This window comes from Pogoniulus pusillus, chromosome Z (genome assembly GCF_015220805.1).
Source record: "Pogoniulus pusillus isolate bPogPus1 chromosome Z, bPogPus1.pri, whole genome shotgun sequence".
NCBI lineage: Eukaryota > Metazoa > Chordata > Aves > Piciformes > Lybiidae > Pogoniulus > Pogoniulus pusillus.
Genome location: NC_087309.1, coordinates 32,579,621 through 32,598,794, shown reverse-complemented (window position 1 = coordinate 32,598,794; position 19,174 = coordinate 32,579,621). Strand labels below are relative to the sequence as shown.

General features: G+C 38.7%; 1 protein-coding gene across 3 annotated transcripts in view; it reads left to right on the top strand.

Annotated features, from left to right (window-relative positions):
* The window catches only part of HAPLN1 (hyaluronan and proteoglycan link protein 1), a 76,402-nt gene that overhangs the window by 32,992 nt on the left and 24,236 nt on the right, over window positions 1–19,174 (top strand). Inside the window, exons 1-2 of one of the 3 annotated variants that reach the window (XM_064140463.1) lie at window positions 8,723–8,790; window positions 10,051–10,176. In XM_064140463.1, coding sequence (XP_063996533.1) covers window positions 10,077–10,176 — 100 coding nt within the window. In that variant the 5' untranslated portion in view covers window positions 8,723–8,790; window positions 10,051–10,076. Of the gene's footprint in view, window positions 1–8,722; window positions 8,791–9,371; window positions 9,456–10,050; window positions 10,177–19,174 lie in introns of those variants that run through there. The other 2 variants (XM_064140464.1, XM_064140465.1) reach the window with 2 other exon arrangements.

Below are 19,174 nucleotides of genomic sequence, written 5' to 3'. Positions count from 1 at the left end.
CAGGGGGATGGAGGGGTGGGGGTGGGGGTGGGAAAGATGACCAATGTTTAACATCTTTCTCCCATCTCATTGATGGAAGATGTCAGTGCAAATCTCTGTTATCCTTGCTGCAGACCACCACCAACAACAACAAATTAATAAATGAGTCATGCACTTTTTGGATTCACAATTAAAAAAGCTTTCCAACCATAGTTTCAATTCATGGCATTCACAACATTGTTGATTGTTTTGTAAACTAAATAAATTAAAAAAAAAAAGTCTATGCATAATACTGAAGTGGCTTTGTTTAGCAGTAAATTGGAAGCGTTGCCTTTATTTAGATAAATTCTCTTACAAACATCCACATTCTTAAAAATGTTTATTATTTGTTTTCAATATAATTTAACTAACAAGAAGTTAACTAAACAACTATATGACTCATGTGTTTTTCAAGTGCTTTCAGGATTAAGATACTGCAATGAAAAGAACTTCTAAGAAATATTTCACAAAAGTAGGACAAAACTTGGTACAAGTAGACATCTGTATGTTTATCTGTATACATATGGTCAGCTATCACAAGATGCTTCTGTACATGAAAGTGTGTAGTGTTTGTAGGTGGTGCCCCTATGAAGTCCACTTCTGTTCCAGGTACCTATGTATTTCATTGCAGCAATGTCAAAGTTCCTTCTGTCTGTAAATATATTCTCTTCCACAATACACTCAGCAACGGAAAATACTGTTATGCTTGTCACAGATAGTAAGCTAAGATAACAAAAAACTAATCCTCTCCCTACTTCCACACAACCCAAGGTCCCACATGAAGGGTAGAGAAGGTAGACTTGAGCTCATGTCCCTCAAAAGCTGAATTCCTGTCATCACCTCTAGACCCTCCTTCTCTTTAGAATAACTGATCTCACTAGAAAGTATGTTTTGCTATTGATTGATGATTAATTAGATTTTAAAATTGTTGAAAGAATTGTGCTTTTGCAAGTGATCTCCATATGGCTTTCATCTAGCTGCACCCACAGCTAATGCTTTGTGACCAAACAGCCAAAGAAATCTTAAGTCTTGTTGCAGCAAGCAGCAGATGTTTGATGAAAACAGTGAAGTTGTTAAAGGAAAGTGTTTACCTTTAGCAGTGATTTGGTGGGGACTTACACTGGCAATGTGTATCAGCAAGTTAAATGATATGCAGATAATTATATCACTGTTATAATTTCTTTAGCAAGTTAAATGACTTCTTAAAGTCATTCTCAATGACATTGAGAGTGCAGACAGTGTAACTCTCAGACCACAAAAAAGAGGGAGGACAGGACTGAGCACTCATGGTTGGCTGGACAAGGAGTCCTGTTTTATGCTTTGCACCAGGATCCATGCCAAAAATGGTATATTGCTAGCAGTTCCTTACAGTAGGCTAGCACCAGGCTCCTGCTCAGTGAGTCTGGCAGTGCATCTGTTCTCTCACATAGTGGCATCCTTCAAGAGTGTGACAGCACTGTTAATGTTTTTAATTTTTACTTTTATGTTGCTAGTACAGTCAGATTATCTGGGGAAAAGAAATGATAACTGAATTATGTGTCAGACAGTCAGAATAGAGATACTGCATCTCCCTCAGATAAAGAAGATCTGGCCTATTTGCGTATCTCAAGGAACTATCATTGCATGGACTCTTTCCTACCTTTACCATTCCAATAACTTTCACAATATATCCTAATAAAAAAGTATGTTTCAGTTGTGCTTAGATCATTTTGCTTGAATGACTTAGTAAAAGGTTTGAATAAAAGTTTTGAATGCTGTTTACAATGACACAGAATTTCTACATGGAGTATCACCATTTGATTTTTCTGGCTTCTTTGCATTTCTTCCTTTTTATCACATTTCCAGAATTTTCTTTGTCCTCACAGGTTAGTTCTGCTTGGTGTTTGTTTTTTGTCATGTTGGGGTTTATTTATTTGATTGGTTTGTTGTTGTTTTGTTTGGGTTTTGTTTGTTTGATTGTTTGGTGGTATTTTTTGTTTGGTTTTGGTTGAGGTTTTTTAAATGTGTAGTAACACTTTTTCCATCAAGTCTACACTTGTACTTAGTGGAAATTGGAGAAGACTTAGTTTGTGTAAATATATCTTCTAAGTCTGCTTCTAAATATTGTCACTTTTTAGGTGTGTGAGTACAAGAGGACTCTGTTGGGAGACAAGGTATGAATAGTAGGATAGATGAGCAGCCACTCATCACAGAAAACTATGAAATAAGACTGGTATTTAGAAAATAACAAACCTGTTCAACATCTTTATTGATGATCTGAATGAGGGACTCGAAGCTAGGAGCAGGTGTTGATCTGTTGGAAGCTAGAAGAGCCCTGCAGAGGGACCTAGACAGGCTGGAAGGGTGGGCAGAGGCCAATGGGATGAAATTTAACAAGGCAAAGTGCAGGATTCTGCACTTTGGCCACAACAACCCGAAGCAGCGCTACAGGCTGGGGACTGAGTGGCTGGAGAGCAGCCAGGAGGAAAGGGACCTGGGGGTGCTGGTAGATAGTAGGCTGCAGATGAGGCAGCAGTGTGCCCAGGTGGCCAAGAGAGCCAATGGCATCCCGGCCTCTACCAGGAACAGTGTGGCCAGTAGGATGAGGGAAGTTATTCTTCCCCTGTACTCGGCACTGGTCAGGCCACACCTTGAGTCCTGTGTCCAATCTGGGGTCCTCAATTCAAGAAAGATGTTGAGGTGCTGGAACGTGTCCAGAGAAGGGCAACAAAGCTGGTGAGGGGGCTGGAACACAAACCCTGTGAGGAGAGGCTGAGGGAGCTGGGGTTGTTTAGCCTGGAGAAGAGGAGGCTCAGGGTCATTGCTGTCTACAACTACCTGAAGGGAGGTTGTAGCCAGGTGGGGTTGGTCTCTTCTCCCAGGCAACCAGCAACAGAACAAGGGGACACAGTCTCAAGTTGTGCCAGGATAGGTCTGGACTGGATATTAGGAGGAAGTTCTTGCCAGAGAGAGTGATTTGCCATTGGAATGGGCTGCCCAGGGAGGTGGTGGAGTCACCATCCCTGGAGGTGTTCCAGAAAAGACTGGATGAAGCACTTAGTGCCATGGTCTAGTTGACTGGATAGGGCTGGGTGCTAGGTTGGACTGGATGATCTTGGAGATCTCTTCCAACCTGGTTGATTCTATGACTTCTATGACTTCTAGAATTGGTATTTGGAAGAAGAAGTGTTATAAACAAATCATAAGAACAGTTTGTGTGAACCTGACTTAATGACATATCAAATATGAGACTTTTTTTAATGAACCAAGGAAGACAGGCACCTAATTTTCATTCACCTATGATAAGGGAACAGAGCACTAGAAACTTAATGCACTTGCGTCCCTGTAAAAATCCAAGCATTCGAAAAACAATTGGCATAACTGGAAGCATCAACAAGATGAAGATAAGAGAGGCTGAAGGCACTCTGGCAGAGCTTCCCAAATTAAATGGCCTTGCAGAAGTTATGCAGGCAACTAGAAAGTATAGCTGCAACCAAGAAAGCATCCTGAAGAAATATAGGTAATAACAAGGACCTTGAAAGCTGGAAAGCCATCTCTCAGGTTGGATTGCCAATTTGTTCTGAAGATTACTGATGTGTGGAGATTGCAGTAAGCACTTTCTGTAAATACTTTTTCCCCAAAGGAAGGGACTAAAAAGAAGTGGGTTTGCTTTATAAAGCAAAAAGTCCAGTTACCTTTCAACGACATCATGTTAGATGTCATTGCCATGCTTCAAGCAAAACCATCCAAATTCCTGAACTAAGGAGCATATACATTTATGTAGTCCATTCTAAAGAACAAGAAAGAATCCTATCCAAAGCACTGACTGACCAGTATTCCATCAGTGATAGGCCTTGATTGCAGCACGTTTGTCTCACCCAGTTTGCATTTAACCTAAAGTTCCAAATTTTCTAACTTCTAGTCTTAAAACCAAATGTGACCTTGGCCATACTCTATGAATGATGCCAAAGTATTGTCACTGATGTTACCCTCTGTGTCTGGAACAAATTTTATATCTAACATAGGACAGATACTTCAAGTGCAGTCTTCTCTTTATCCCTGCAGGCAGTTTATCAGTGTTCTTCCCAGGGAATTAATAAACTCCAGGAGATTCCAGATGTCTTTGAATGATCATGCTGCTTTTCCACTGAATAGTTCTGCCTATGGTTAAGTAACTACTATGACAACCTGTTCTCCAGACATTGACCGTCTGGCACTTTAGATGGCCTCAAGACTCACAGTCACAGAGATTTCCAAATTGCTTTAACTAATGAAGTAGCATAGGAGGAGGCCTTGGAAAGCTTGCTCTAATTCATTTCAGTAGAGCATGTAAACATTATCATTCTTGTGCTATCGTATGTTCTTTTTTCTTGACATGGCAAAATTTTCCATGGTAGAAAGAGTTAGCTTGGGAATTAGTCTACTGAATCTGACTTGCCTTAATTCTGTCTGCCTAGGGGGCATTTTCTTCAAGAAGAACCTTTCTTCTTAGCAAAACAAGTAAAAAGAAGAATCAAGCCTAGATGGTGTAAGGGCATGTCAGGTCAAGAAGTGGATATTCATTTGGCTTTACTGAGTTCCTGATTTTACTGAGTTTCTGTTGTATCCTGGAACTGAGTATTTTGCTGTTGCCTTTGGGGGATGGAAGATCTATGAAGACTATAAATACTTATAGGAAGCTAGGTTCCCTTCAAGAGTAAGGCTGACTTTGCTTTTCCCTACTTTAGATGCCCACTTTGGTATCAGACATCTAAAATAAGCATGTCAATGCTACTAAGTTGAGTCAGAACACTCACCCTCCTTCTGCAGTCAATAGAGAGATCAGTATTTGTTTCTTTAAGTGCTGCTTACTGTGCCAAGTGGGAAGCTGTCTAGAGATAGATAAAAGTAATGCTAATTATGAGAGGGACTGAATCCTCACTTGTAAGGACCCCCTGAGTCATATCTGCACTTCAGACACCTCTGTCCTTAGCTGTTCCTTTAATTCTGAGTGCTGAGTCGTCAAACGAGCAAATTTGCATCTGTAGCTCGTTTACAAAACAGCCTTTTGTCACACCACTCAGCCAAAGAGGCTGTGCAAAGTATGCCCTGCGCCTCTCGAGAGGTTACATTGCAGAGAGAGGAAGATATTCAATGACAAAAATGAAGAGACGAAAGGCATCCTAGGTCAACTAAACACATCTGCTTTCCAGTGGCCACACTGATAAGGTATAAATTGACTGTAACAATAGCTTGGATTCTTAAGTGAAATGTAAGCATTTTACATACAGGCACACTAACTTAGATGTCCACAGGACCTCAATTCCATCCTTATGGCTTGATTCACTTGCCTACATGTAGATGTCTATGCACTTATATATAAGCTGTGGTCTTTAGGGCTGGTCATTTGGTACCAGAAATCTGTCTCACCAGCTAGATGGAATTATTCTGCTCCAACTTCACAGTTTTAAGAAAGGATGTCAGAAGAGTGTGAGTACTGTCTAGACTGGTCTTCATCTTGTTCTATTATCTGCCAGCAGTGTCTGAGGATGAGAGACTCTCAGTTACTGCAGCTGACACCCTCTCTCTGAAAATGCATAAATTCTGTTTTATTAATAGGCACTTCTCTACTGTTTAACACCAGTTCCCAGATGGAACAGAGCTGCACAGACAGGGAGCTTATAAAGGCTTATATTATTCAGCAGATTTCTGCATTGATGGGTGAATAGTCTCCCTAAATTATACAGACTTATTTTACTGATTCTGTTACCTGATTTAGATATCATTCATTTCTGCCTCTACTTGCTAGGTCTCCCTGCATTAAATACAGAAAAAAAATCACAGAAGGGGAGAAGCTTTTATGAAGAAGCCTCCTATGTCTGCTCTAGGAGGTTGGTTTTTATTTTTCCCCTGCCCCTGTACACTGGTACCTCATCATCTTCTTCCAAAGGTATCTACTTTTGGCCTTCTCTCCTCCTAGTGCTTCCTTGAATCATGAAATTGTTACACATATGAGAGGATGACATAGTATATTCCTGCAATACCATCTTCTGTAAGGTTTCTATGAATAACTGGTAATCACAGTCCCACAAGATCCAAAGCAGCAAGGATACTCCCACAAAAGCAGACAGATTTTTGCATGAATTAGGCACATTCCAGCTATCTCACCAGGATGACATTGTCAGTAGCTGTATCATAGGAGATGGTGGTTGTATTACCATATGCTCTTGAGCCACTGTGAGTTTAGGCTTCCATGTGTCTTCTCAGGCAAAAAAGAATTTGATGTAGGGCATCATGTCTTAATATAAGACAGGACTGCTATGAACAAAAGAATTTCCCAGCATTTTAACTACTCTCAGAGAAAGAATACTGAGCGAGGTGGACTTTTGTGGGTGCTCTCATGCTCTGTATCTACAAAGGTTTTGGTGTAGTAATTGAGAAATATTATTTGATTAAAAACATATATTGGTATTTAACATTATTTTTCACTGTTCTAGTATTTGGAGAAACACATGTCTCTTGTGCTGAGAAAGTACCTGAAGGCATACTTTTAAGTTTCAAAATCTTATATTAAAATACAAATACATTAAAATACAAATTATCTGGGTATGTATGATCAAATGGTGATCAATATCAGTGCTTCAAATTATGTCCAAGAACCAACAGTTCTTGAGAATTTAAAAACTGAATGTGCAGTCACCTTGACCACTTTCCTGAGTTTTGAGGTCTCCCTTTAAAAACTACTTTTCAGCTTTGTATCCTTGTCCAGGAAGATAGTAGATTCATAAACTGCAGCAATTGAAACTAGTGTGAATTTCTTTAGTATGACTAATCATTAACATTTCTTACTGAAAATTCACTTTCTTCCAGCCAAGGTTTTATTAATTTTAATATGAAAACATTCACACCTATCACTTCTCCCTTGAGGTCTTTCTAGGCTGCTGCAGAAATGTGGTCTGTCTTCTGTTACTTTGGCTAGAGTTGAGGATGTGAATTCCTCTGGCTAATTGCTTTTTGGACAACCTACAAAACACCAAGGGTCTGTTTCTTGGCCAGGTAGCATATCTTTGCACCTCTCTGGCTCCATGACACAGCTCCCACCAAGGGGAATCCCAGGAGGGGAGTGAACGAGGTTGGGGTATTTCTGACTTTTGATACCCACATTTTCTCAGCTGCTGCTGTGCATGGCAATAAAAGGGAGCAGCTGTAAAACTGCTCAAATTTTAATGGAGGGTTGAAATGACTCCTGATAGGATGCTTCTGCCCAGATAGAACTTTACTGTCAGTTAATTGTCCTTAAGGATGAAGCGTTTGGTCACTTAAGCAAAGATGATCTTGGAGGTCATTGGACTCGATCTTGGAGGTCTTTTCAAATGTTAATGGTTCTATGATTTGCAATAGATTCCTTTTCTAAAATGCTGACCAGGCATTTAGTCACCCAGGAAGTAATTTTTTTTAATTTCTTGTTAATTTTGTGCAGTCTGACAAACCTACCTTAGAATTTTATCAGACTCATGCTGTTTGTATCAGTGGTCCTCAACACATGAGGAACTTGTCTATGACAACTAGGGAAAACCAGAAATGCAGCCTATTAACAAAGCTAAAGTAACCATTTGGGGTATATCCCTTCCAAAATTATGTTGATTTGTAGCTGTAATATTGACTTTGCACTGTGTCTATGACGTGGCTGTTAGCTGCATCCAGAAGACTGAGGATATCATGACCAGCCTGCCTCTCATCCTGCTTGTGCATTGCTGTCACATAAGCTCTCCAGAATAATGTAATATTTGCCAGAAGATACAGGCAAATATCTCTAAAAAGGTACATCCTGCTCCCTGAGTACATAAGGCTAGCCCTGAAACTTGTTCTGACAATCATTGTTTGGTCATTTAACATAGAGGAGTTTCCTTGTCATATTAAGAAGACCATCACAAGGAAGGGAACATGTGTGTTCTCCATCACAAGGTACATCTTTGTTACTCTGCAACAGTCTCAGTTCTTCCGCATACAGTTTAGTGAAGGATAGAGATTCTGTCTCCAGAAGAGATAATGCTGCCTGCCATCTAGTTATGCAACTGTTTCTTTTCACTAGTGCCATGTTGAAATCAGGTTTGCGACAAGAGGTAGAGGTGAAATGTTAATGAGCAGTTAAGGTGCACCCAGAGCAGGTCTGTAAAGAGCCCATGTGGACTTCAATTCCATGCCCTGGGTTCAGGGCATTTTGCATCCAAAGTATCTTCTAAGCTGTTGGCTGAGATGTGAATGCTTCCATAAACTCTGCCTTCAAAATCAAAGCTTCTTTATTAACCAGACTATTTCTAAAGCAGTAACACTCTCAGGAATAAAAAGAATAGTTATCTGTTATTAGTCAAGAGACAAAGAAACCAAACCTCAAACCTGAAGCATTTTTCACTCTTAGAGGAAGTACATCAGGTGCCTGGTCTGGGATTTGTGAGACAAAGGGCAGTGTGCTTTTGCATAGATATGCACTGCTCTCCAAAGCAACCAGGCTGGCAGTCCCACTGTGCTGGATTAATACCCAGCTGCACTTGAGTGACCCTTCGATTACCCCAGGCTTGGGCTGATGTGCTCTACAGGGAGCCACATCTGCCCTTGCTCCCTGAAATGGAGGTCATCAGACTGCCAGGCTTTCCAGGAAAGAGGGAGTGGCTGGAGAGTCGTGAGTTACTGAGCATGGACCACCTGGAAAATAGTGCGCAGTGAGCATTTGTCTACCTCTAGACACTCCACAGTAAGGGATGCTGAACTGCCTTTCAACTCCCACCCATACACACTGAAGAAATGGAAAGGCAGGCAAGTAATATGCATATTCTGTTATGAAAAACGTCAATTGTATTTTTGCATTTTAGTCTGCAATAGGGGTTAGTGCAATATTTGATTCAAAACTTTACAAATACATAGTTGTTTGAGTCTGGGGATAGAGAGTATTTGTCAAAGCTCAGACTCAGCTTCTGGCAGAGAGTACTCTGCAACTTTGATATATTTGTAGCTCTGAGAGAGAAAAAAATCGGGGGAAAAAATCTGCATTAGGGAGAAAGCATGTTAGTAATGCTGCCACTATTGGATAACTGGGGAGGGGAATCCCAGTATCTGGAAAGGCAAAGTTGAGAAATTGATATATTTTATTTTAAGAAGTCAGGTTGAGAAAAATTATAGCCATAAACACATAGCAGCATGAACCCTCTACATAAAACCTCTTGTGGTTTATGCCTCCTTTTCTATTTCAGGTCTTCATTTGCCTAATTACTACTCAGAGGCTGGCAGAGATTTTCCCTGCAGCGCTCAGCTCTGCTGACTGCAGAGACCCTACCTGGCACACTAAGTTAGTGCGTCAGCATTCTAGGTAGAAATGAATGAAAAATCAATCAGGGCAACTGCAGTGGTAGCATATACAACTCTAACCTACTTTGTGCATGATTTTGAACATTTCATTGTGTTTTTAGGCATCTTTTAAAATGGTAAGTGGATCTGAAATAAAACATATGTTTTTATTCAGCCTAGGAAATGTTTTGTCATCTTTACTGCTTAGCTCAAGCAAACTTACCACCCTGACTGCTTAGTCTTGATTGAAATGCCAAAACCTATGAGAAGATGGTTTTAATCTTGAAAATCTATCACCAGCAGATTGCATCATGCAGTGGATAAAGATATAGTGACAGCTTTGATTGTTTCAACTGTATTTTCAGACCAGAGTAGGTCTGGAACAGCAGAAGCAAACTAGAACCTTTTTTTGAAACACAGGTATTGCTTACATGTGGTTTCAAGGAGTTTGGTTTATGGACATTTGTATGTGTGTGATTTTTTTTTTTTCATGGTGTATCTCTGCATGGACAGAGTTAAATATAGATTGGTATTTTCATTTAATGAGACTCCTTAATAAAAAAGTCCAGTCTTCATGCCTGAAAAATTAGGAGCTGCTGTAACTTTTTCAGCTGAGTGGGTTAAATATGTTATAGATTCTTCATAAGACCATTGCTGAAACAAGTTGTGCAGTGCAACACTGTAAAGGTTTCCAAAAATTCACAAGCCTCTCTGTATGTGGTGCCCTTACAGTGAAGAAGATTCTTTTGACTACAAAGATGAACAGTCTACTTTTTCTGGTGCTGATTTCTGTCTGCTGGGCTGAACCTCACTCTGACAACTCAACTCTGGATCATGAAAGAATTATTCACATTCAAGGTAAGGAAATACATGAGAAAATACCAATATCTTCAGATTACTGAGGCTAACAGAATAATATGCTTAATGATCCTTAATTTTTCATTCTATTGCACTGTTCTTTAAATACTACTATTACTGACAAATAAATGCTGCTGCAGTATTATTACTCCTAAAGGAAGTAAAAAACTGCAAGTGGCCCTTAGTCACAGCCTTGCAAATGATAGTGAGTGAAGTACAGCAGGATTTAAGGAGAAAAAGAAAAAGGCATCCTGAAGTAATAAGCAACCACAGGGGTTTAAAGTACCTTTATTGTGGACTATATTTGATCTTAAGAAGACTGCCACACATGTTTCTTCACATTACAGAAGATTATTGCTGTTTATTATTTTAAAAGATTCAGAAGATCTGAGCTCATAATTGAGCAATTTAAACCAGGGGGGAGGGGAAAAATAAAGGGGGAAAAAAAAAAAAAAAAAGAAAAAAAGGAAATACCTTACCCCAAAACGAATGTGTCTTTCTTCATACCTTTAACTCACACTAAGTATTTGGCTGGCCTTCTGCATAATCCTTTTTTTAGTTCATGCTTGAATCCTAGAGCTTGTAGCTGTAGCAGGATTTGAGTCTGCAGTACAATGCAGCTTTTTTTTTTCAGTCCCAGCTTCAGTCAGTGAGGGTCATTCTGTATAAGAAACACAGGAAATACATGCAGTAAGGACAGGCAGAAGTAACAAGGATTTTCTTGCTTTCATTTATGTGCCCTTGAGGTTGGCTAAAATTAATCTTGCTAAATTAAGAAATATATAATTATTTTTCTCTTTCGTTTAATTTTCTATTCCTTTCATCAACAACTTTTGTTATTTGAGTCAGTATGTAAATAAGAATCACCAAGTTAGTACAAGTTACTAAGAAAGCCTGAATATTTAGAACTTCAGAGGAGAGTCACAGAACTTGAATGTACCCTGCACCTATTAAAACAGTCATTCAGATTTTCAAGGTCAAGTAAGGAATAACAGATAGCTGGTTTGACTCTAGGGAAATTCACAGGATGAAGATCAAACAAATGCATTACATAAAAACAAAAATATATCACTGTTGTGAGATGACCATTCATTTCCCAGGGTGAATTTCAAAGTTGACACCAACGTCTAGTAAACATACAGTATGCCTTTTCTTGTGTACTGCAGTTTTTTTCGCTCTGAATTTAATGTATTTGGAAGATGTAGGTACTGGAAATAATTAAACCACATCAATTATTATTTCTTTTTTCTCCTGTTCTGTGTATGTTAAACTTCCTTAGTCAGCAGTTTAGCATAATTTGCAAGTCATACATGTCAAGTATATGTATGGTGCAGTCTGCAAGTGCTAAGCATTTCAAAGCTGATAAAAGCTTCAAGATGGATCATTCTCCCTATCCATGAAAGCTCATCTGCACCTCAAGAGTTTATTCTGTCAAGGACTAGCTGATGTTTAAAGGTCCCTGCCAAACCTAGCCATTCAGTGATTCAGAGAAAGCTAAATAATACTCTGTGATGAGCTTCATACATCAGCTGCTTCAGGCAATGAAACATACAGGCCACAAACTGAAAAGAATAAAATTGCTTGCAACTTGTTATTTTTACTGTGAATCTTTTTTTGTTTGTTTATCTCTACATTGTGGAATCCCATCAGGGTTGGGATTCTTCTCTGCCCAGTGCTGCACAAACATGCACAGTGATGTATACCTGAGAGTGAGTGGGAAATCAGGGAAGTCTGTGGAACATATGTGTTATAGCCTCATGAAAAGAGTATTTTTTATTACATTAAGGAATGTAGGATCTTCTTCCACAGCTGATATCCAAGAGGTGTGTAGCAAAACTTGTCCTGAATGCTTTGGAATGTCTTGGAATTACAAAAGGTGAGGACAGAAGTCGTGTAGCACAAATCTGAAAGAGATCTCCTGAGGCAATGGTCTTAACTCTTCTGTTTCCCCTTCTTTACCTTAGGCAATCTCCTGTAGGCTTAGTTTAATTAAAACAAACAAACAAACAAAAAAACCACAACAAAACCAACAAACAACGCAAAATCCTAAACAAAACTGTTTCACATCTCACCTCTAATTCTCCATGTTTATTCACAGACATTTACAACCCTGTGTTTCTCCTAGTGTTGTTTCTTTTCTTCAAATAACAATTCTTCTTACTCAATGTTTGTACTAAATCTTTAACACAATAACAATATATCTTCACAGCTATAATTTGAAGAATATTTTCCAAACTCTTCTCTAAGTGAATAAATTGATATTGTTATTCATCCACGAGTCATCCGTACACCGGTTCTTGTTTGAGTTCATGTATCTTGCATGTTCCCAGCCAGGATTTTATTGCAAATCAGGTCTTGAGACTTGGCATTAGTATTTTTGTTTTCTATCTACAAATGCTTTGTTTTTCGGACCTCAGATCAAGTTTGTACTCTTCCCAGTCTTGCTGCAGTGCTGATTGATATTCTATATTGACAGACAATATTTATGAGTCTTTCTCTCTCGTTACCACTACAATTAATTATACAAAGTTTATGCCAATAATTTTTCATACTAGGCCTTAAAAATCTGGATTATGTATTTAGTACTAAATGTTACCATACTTTTTCCACCCTTCTTTCTTCAAACATTCTAAATATCCATTCACTTCCCTTCAGTGATGATGAACATGCCATCTGAAAATTTTATTAATTCAACAGTCAGATTTACTTTATCATGTAAAATTAGCACAAGTATTAAAGAGTCTCAAAAATTACACTGGAGGCCTTTTCCTGAGCTAATCATCTATGTTTTAGCCCAACCAGCTGCAGTCTCATCTGTATCTACTTCTTACAAACTTAGCAAGGTTTCTGCCAAAACACCTGTTTTCTCCATCCTAATTTCATATATTTCCTGTGTCCATCGCTTCCCTGGACACCAACCAATTGATACATCCCATTTCCCTGACCTTACACAGTTATTTCTGTAATATATTTTATAGCAAATTAATCTGACACCCTTTAGTAAGTAGCTACTGCATTTCATGCCTTTTAGTTATTTGACTTACTCCATATCTACTCTTCAACAATTTTTCTTCAGTTCTAAAGTCCTATTGGCGTCAGACTGTTAATGGTTAAATTACTTTCCTTACATGCATTTGTTACTTTGCTGTTGTCCAGAAACACATGGTATCATTATTAAACTGGCAGATGAACCACTATCTCTGCTGTAGAGTTTTCTACCCTTTTCCTTGAACAGACTCATTTCATATCAATGCACTCATCTACTTTAAATATCATACTTCCAGAGTATCAAAAACAACATGACTAAAAAGAGAGGATTTGTCAATAGAAAACTTGGACGATTTCTCTATTGTCTTCTATCTTTGTAGTCACTCCATGTTACAAAATGAACCTGTGCCCATGTAAAAGACTCTTTTTTTTCCACTTCTATAGTAAGGTCTTTTACGGTCCTTCCTGACATACTTTCTAACCCTGCTCCGTTTTGTCCTCACTGTCATTTATTTCTTAACAACCTGTTAAAGCACTAGTGTAGACCACTTCATACCCTTTATCTTTCATCTGGCCTTGCTAAAGGGCGGCCACCTATTAATACTGTATTACAGTATGATGGCTTCTGAATACTTTAACAACTCTGTGAGGGACCAGGGGATCTGCTGGGCCTCCAGTAGTGTAAAAAACCCTTCCATCTCTCTCAGACTAACCAGAATTAATGGTATTTGATATGTTATATTGTTCCTTGATTTTACTGACAGGCCAATGCTTTTTATTAACACAGAGTTCTTTCCTTAACCCTCTTGAAACTGTGGATTTGTCTAGCTTTACAAAACAATTGCCAAACTATTTATCTTTCCAATAGGCATAGTTATGTTCTTTCATAAATACTGTCATTTTTCTCAAAAATGAGTTGTTGATTTCACTAATATCTCTGTTTCTGATGTTAGTTTCCACTCTAGCTCCTCATTTTCCCCTCCTTGGTTAACAGAGTGAACCTGTCATTCCCTATCTTCTCTCAATTTTTCTGCTTGTTTCCCCTTACCTGTTCCTCTCCTCTCCATCTGTGAATAAAATGTATAAAATAACTAATGTTCCATTTTACCTTTTCTTTGACTTTATTTCCATTCCTGGAAACCACGGTGGATTTCATGCTTTTAGTCAGGCTGCTCTCTTACCCCAGACTACTTGACTGTATCACTGTTGTCTGTGGTAGTGTGTTTGCATGCAAAAGTCATTCCAATTTAAATTTTGTGGACAAAGTCAAATGAGAGAGATATATTTAAATAGAATGTCTTGACTCCAGTACCCCAGTAAACGTTAAGTGCCTTAAGGGATACGAATTTCATTCCTTAGGAAAAATCGTCAACCTAAATGTAATCATCTGGTGCGTGTGAAAATCGTGCAAGAGTATACCCTAGCCACATAAGTGTCCACAACAAGAAAGAAATACTGCTCTAAACATATCACTGTAATTGAAGGGTCATATTTTTCTCTGGAGTCAAGATCCGCAGGTCACAGGGCTCTGTGACCCATGAGAAGAAGATGATTCTTTTCAGTGCTCACCTTTGTGTATCTCTAATCTATTCATAGTGCTAGTTGCTGACCAATTATTCAAAGTGGCGGAGTACCCTTCAGAGATAAGAACATTCTTCCGTGCTTAGCTGTTCTGCAAAATAAACGAAATTGACTAAAGCCATTACAGTAATTGCTAAGTTAATTAAGGGTGATAGAAGGTTTTAACATATGCCTCGAATTTGTTCAGCTTTTAGAAATATAGTAAGAAAGGACAGGAAAAAGAACACAAAGGATCAACCCTTAACTTTTTCACTTTTCCTTGAATATAAATTGATTGATTTTATGCAGGATTTCTTTACCTTTCAGATATAATAATACACCCATTAGCCTGTCAATGCCCCTGCACAGATTTATTTAAGCATACCAAGAAATACATCAACATGGAGTGAACAGAAAACTTTCTAGTATCACCTGTTTAAAAAACCCAAACACTGATAATTCATTTTAGTTACAGACCACTTCCTTTTCTTCAAAACAGGAGAGAAAGAAGCTATGTAGACTTGCTGGACAAGACAAAGCAATGATAAGAAATTACGTGGACTACTAGCTTGACCTCTCACACTAATTTGCGTAGTCCAAGGTCTCATGCTTTTCCACTTTCCTTTTGACTTTCTTTGGTCCACCTTTCTGCATTTGTCCATTTAGAGTAACGTTCTTTATTATTTCTTTTCATTCTCTTCCATTAATCTTTTCCACTTGAAATTTCTTACTTGTTTTGTTGCATTTCTGAACAGTTTAGGTTATTTTATGACCCATTTTGAGACATTCCTATGACTGAGCAGCTTCTTCTGCACCAACACAACTTGCTTTCCACTTCAGAGCATGACATATTGCAGCTGTATTGTAATTAAAAGAGCAAAGAGCTCTTGTTGGTGTGTTGATTTCATTAAAGGCATTCAGGACTGTATATTCTGAAGTGAAATCATAGAATCATAGAATGTCATGATGTGCTGGAAGGGACCTCAAAAGATCATCTAGTCTAGTATATTTAGGTTGTAAAGTATCATTGCGGAAGCAAAAGGAATCGTGCTGAACATACATTTAAATGAGTGATTTACCTTTAATTGCTACATCAGCATTATATATATATATATATATATATATATATATATATATATATATATATAATTAGAAGTAATGGAAGAATTAGAATTGCTCCTCAACAGTTGTCTGTGTGATATCTTGTTTTTTTCAAACAGTCACTGTGCCACCCATAGGATGTTCTCTGTGCAGAAGACATGTAGAAATAACTATCATGATTTCTGTTCTAATCTGCACTACGAGACCTAACATTCATGCAATTCCTCTGTCTGTATTGAATTAAACACATACTTACATTTTATTTAAGGCAAGAAGTGGCAGTATTTTAGAAAAGATGAAATTTCTTACTTCCTTGATGGTTTTATGTGATGTTAGGTCTCCTAGAATCCTAAACTTGAGTTTATATGCCCCCTTTAACAGTTGCTCTGATATTTTCTGCAGGTTGAGTAGATGAGATCAGCTGACAAATGTTTTCCCCCAATCTTGTTTCCTTTGCACTGGAGGGAGGTTTCTTAGCAACCATAAATGGGTGTTTTTATTCGTACTGTCATTTGGAACTATACATCTGAACTTAACCAAGACTTATCCAGCATCTCTATTACCTATATTATCTCTAGTTGTATGTAAAAACTTACAAGTAACATGTAGAGAGTATTTCATCCTGTCAGTTTAGAGGTAGGAACATATGGATTGCTGCTTTTATTTTATTCCTCACAAAAGAAATAGGATTGTATTAATGTTTGGGCTAAATAAGGACAGGTTTTCTTACCTTTACAGATGATATATGTAAGTTTTCAGGATTCTCTTTCCAAAAGCTAAAGAGGCAGTTAGTTGAAATATGGCAGGAAATATACATGGAAAAGTGTGTGCACAGTTCTTGCATGTGCTTTTCCCTTTAGATTCTCAGAGTAATGCACACATATATGTGTATATCAGTAATGCACTTCTGTACACATTATACCGAGAAGGAATTATTTTTATCATATAAATTACATTTCAGTTTTAAATAAGCATAGCAGGATAACAAAACATTGCACTGCTATAGAAGGAATGAGGCTATTTTGGCATGAGAATTGTGCTCAAGATCCTGTTAGCACTACAGGAAAGCAACTTTCACTACAGGAAAACTTAATCTCTGAGTTCATTTAAATTAGGATAACATGTGGTGTTATTGACCTAATGACTTACTAACAACGTGGAACATTTTGACAATACATGGGTTTAGCTGACAAAACACATCTATGATTTGATCCCTGACTTTTTTCCCCCCCTCTGAAATTCTATTTTTTTTTTTTCTTCCACTATTGCTTTCAAGGGTAGTCCATTAAAATATGAAAATAATCAATTTTTCTAGCCATGTCAGCATGAGCTTCTGGATAGCTCTGATGGCTCAAGTGAATAAAGCTCTTTGCCAAGGGTCATGGTGTGACTCATCTCTGCCCCACACTATGTTCCTGGCCTCCCAAACTTGGCTTGACATTATTCTTGATGGCAAAAGGCTGTTAAAATTAAAAACCAAACCAAAACCTCAACCCAAGCCCAAAACCCCAAACAAGCAAAACATACACCTGCCCCACACCATCCCCCCCAAAAAAAAGACACATAAAAGCCAAGCAACCAAAACCACCCAAAGGATACCAAGACATCATTTTTCCTGATGAGATACAGTAAAATTGACCCTACTATCAAATTTCTACGTCAGTTTTCATTTGTGGCAGGCAGTCTTGCCCAATGGTTTGGAAAAGCAGTTCCCAGAATGTGTTATCCTGCACAGATTCTGCAACTTGGACAAACTCATTTTTAACTTACATAACTGGTTTTGGATTATGTTGCCTTCGTCATCCATCTAATTGCTCCAAGAGAATTAACAAAAGGCCATAGCCTGTCAGAATTGATAGTAATGGAACAGGAGTGGAAAAAAATGTGGCAAATTAGTCACCAATAGTATCTGGTTCTCTATTAACAGCTAAGCTTCTGCCAGTGTTACAGGCAAAAGATGCCTGGAAGAGGAAAGCCCTACCAACCCAACCTGTCCCATCTCATTTCTGACCTTGGAACTGAGACCAGAACCAGTAACTACACTAATGGCAGCTCTGGTCCCAGCAGAAGGAACAGGTGGCTGTTGCCTAGCACATTCTTTGCCTTTAGCCCACTGTCTGAGGCTCTCTTGTGGCTATATGTCTGTCTTGTCTCCATCAAAGATCCAACGTGTCCTGTTGCAGGCAGATGTTGTATGACGAATTATCTTGGGTTTGCAGAGATGATAGTTGTTTGGCTGTTCTCCAGTGGTTCTTCTGAAGGAAGTAGTTCTAGGGATGAAGAAGGACTTTGCAATAACATTCATATGTCCCATGTTTTCACTTGCTCTCATATATATATTTCTGCCATTTAGATGTGACAGCAGACCTGTCAGAAATCTCACGAGGGAAGTAGCCAGAGATCTACTTTGACAGGCCTTTAAAGCAATATTTACCCTGTCTTCCTTGGTGAGATCACCGTTTCCCAACAGATCATTGCTTATCGTGCTAAGGTAACCCAGGAAGCAGGATTCATTCCTTATTTAAGCTGGCTCCCACAACAGTAGTCTAGTATGCTGCATCGAGTGCTAAACACGTAAATGAAGGAATTCCGATTTACTCTGTGCCTGGGTATTTTTTTCTTTGTTATAAGGTTTTCCTTCTGGGATATTCTTTCTCTACTGACTCCAAAAAAGCCAAGAGATTCATTTTCCCATCATCTTCACAAAAATATGCAGTTTGGTGAATTTGGCCCTAGTTTTCAGTGGCTGCTGCATAATAAAGACTCTTGGCCTCGTGACAAACCCTAGCCATCCCACTTCTAATTCTGAGTCCATGTTGCCTACATGTCTTCTAGCCCCAAAAGAAACTATGAGGCACCCCTCAACCTGATATATGCTCTTCTTTGAAAGTCAGAGATTTTTTCCTTCCTCCGCTTCTAGGTCTGGGAATAGAAGAAGGAACACAATTTTCTACCCTACCGTCTTGCCAGAGAGAAGGGCACATCATATCTTTCTGCAAAAAACAATTGGGGTTTAGGAAACTTGAGGGTGAACACATATTTCAAGTGCAGTGTCTCCCTTTGAACCTCCAGTGACGTAGAAGATGTTCCAGGCTGAGAAAAGCAATCCTTTTCTTTCTTTTCCCAGCCTGCCATCTCCTCTGCTCTTTACACTTATTCAGATAATGGCTGCTGCAATGAGCCAAAGAAGCTGGGAAGGAGCCAGGAGAGAGGTACACTGCCACATTAGGATGCTAACGCTGGAGTCAGAGGTGACACTGCTCTGGGCAATTCTCCAGGCCCTGCTGGCACAGACTAGCTGTTGTTAGAAAGAGCAAGTGTTAGCAGCCTGAGTCAGACTCTCCCTCCT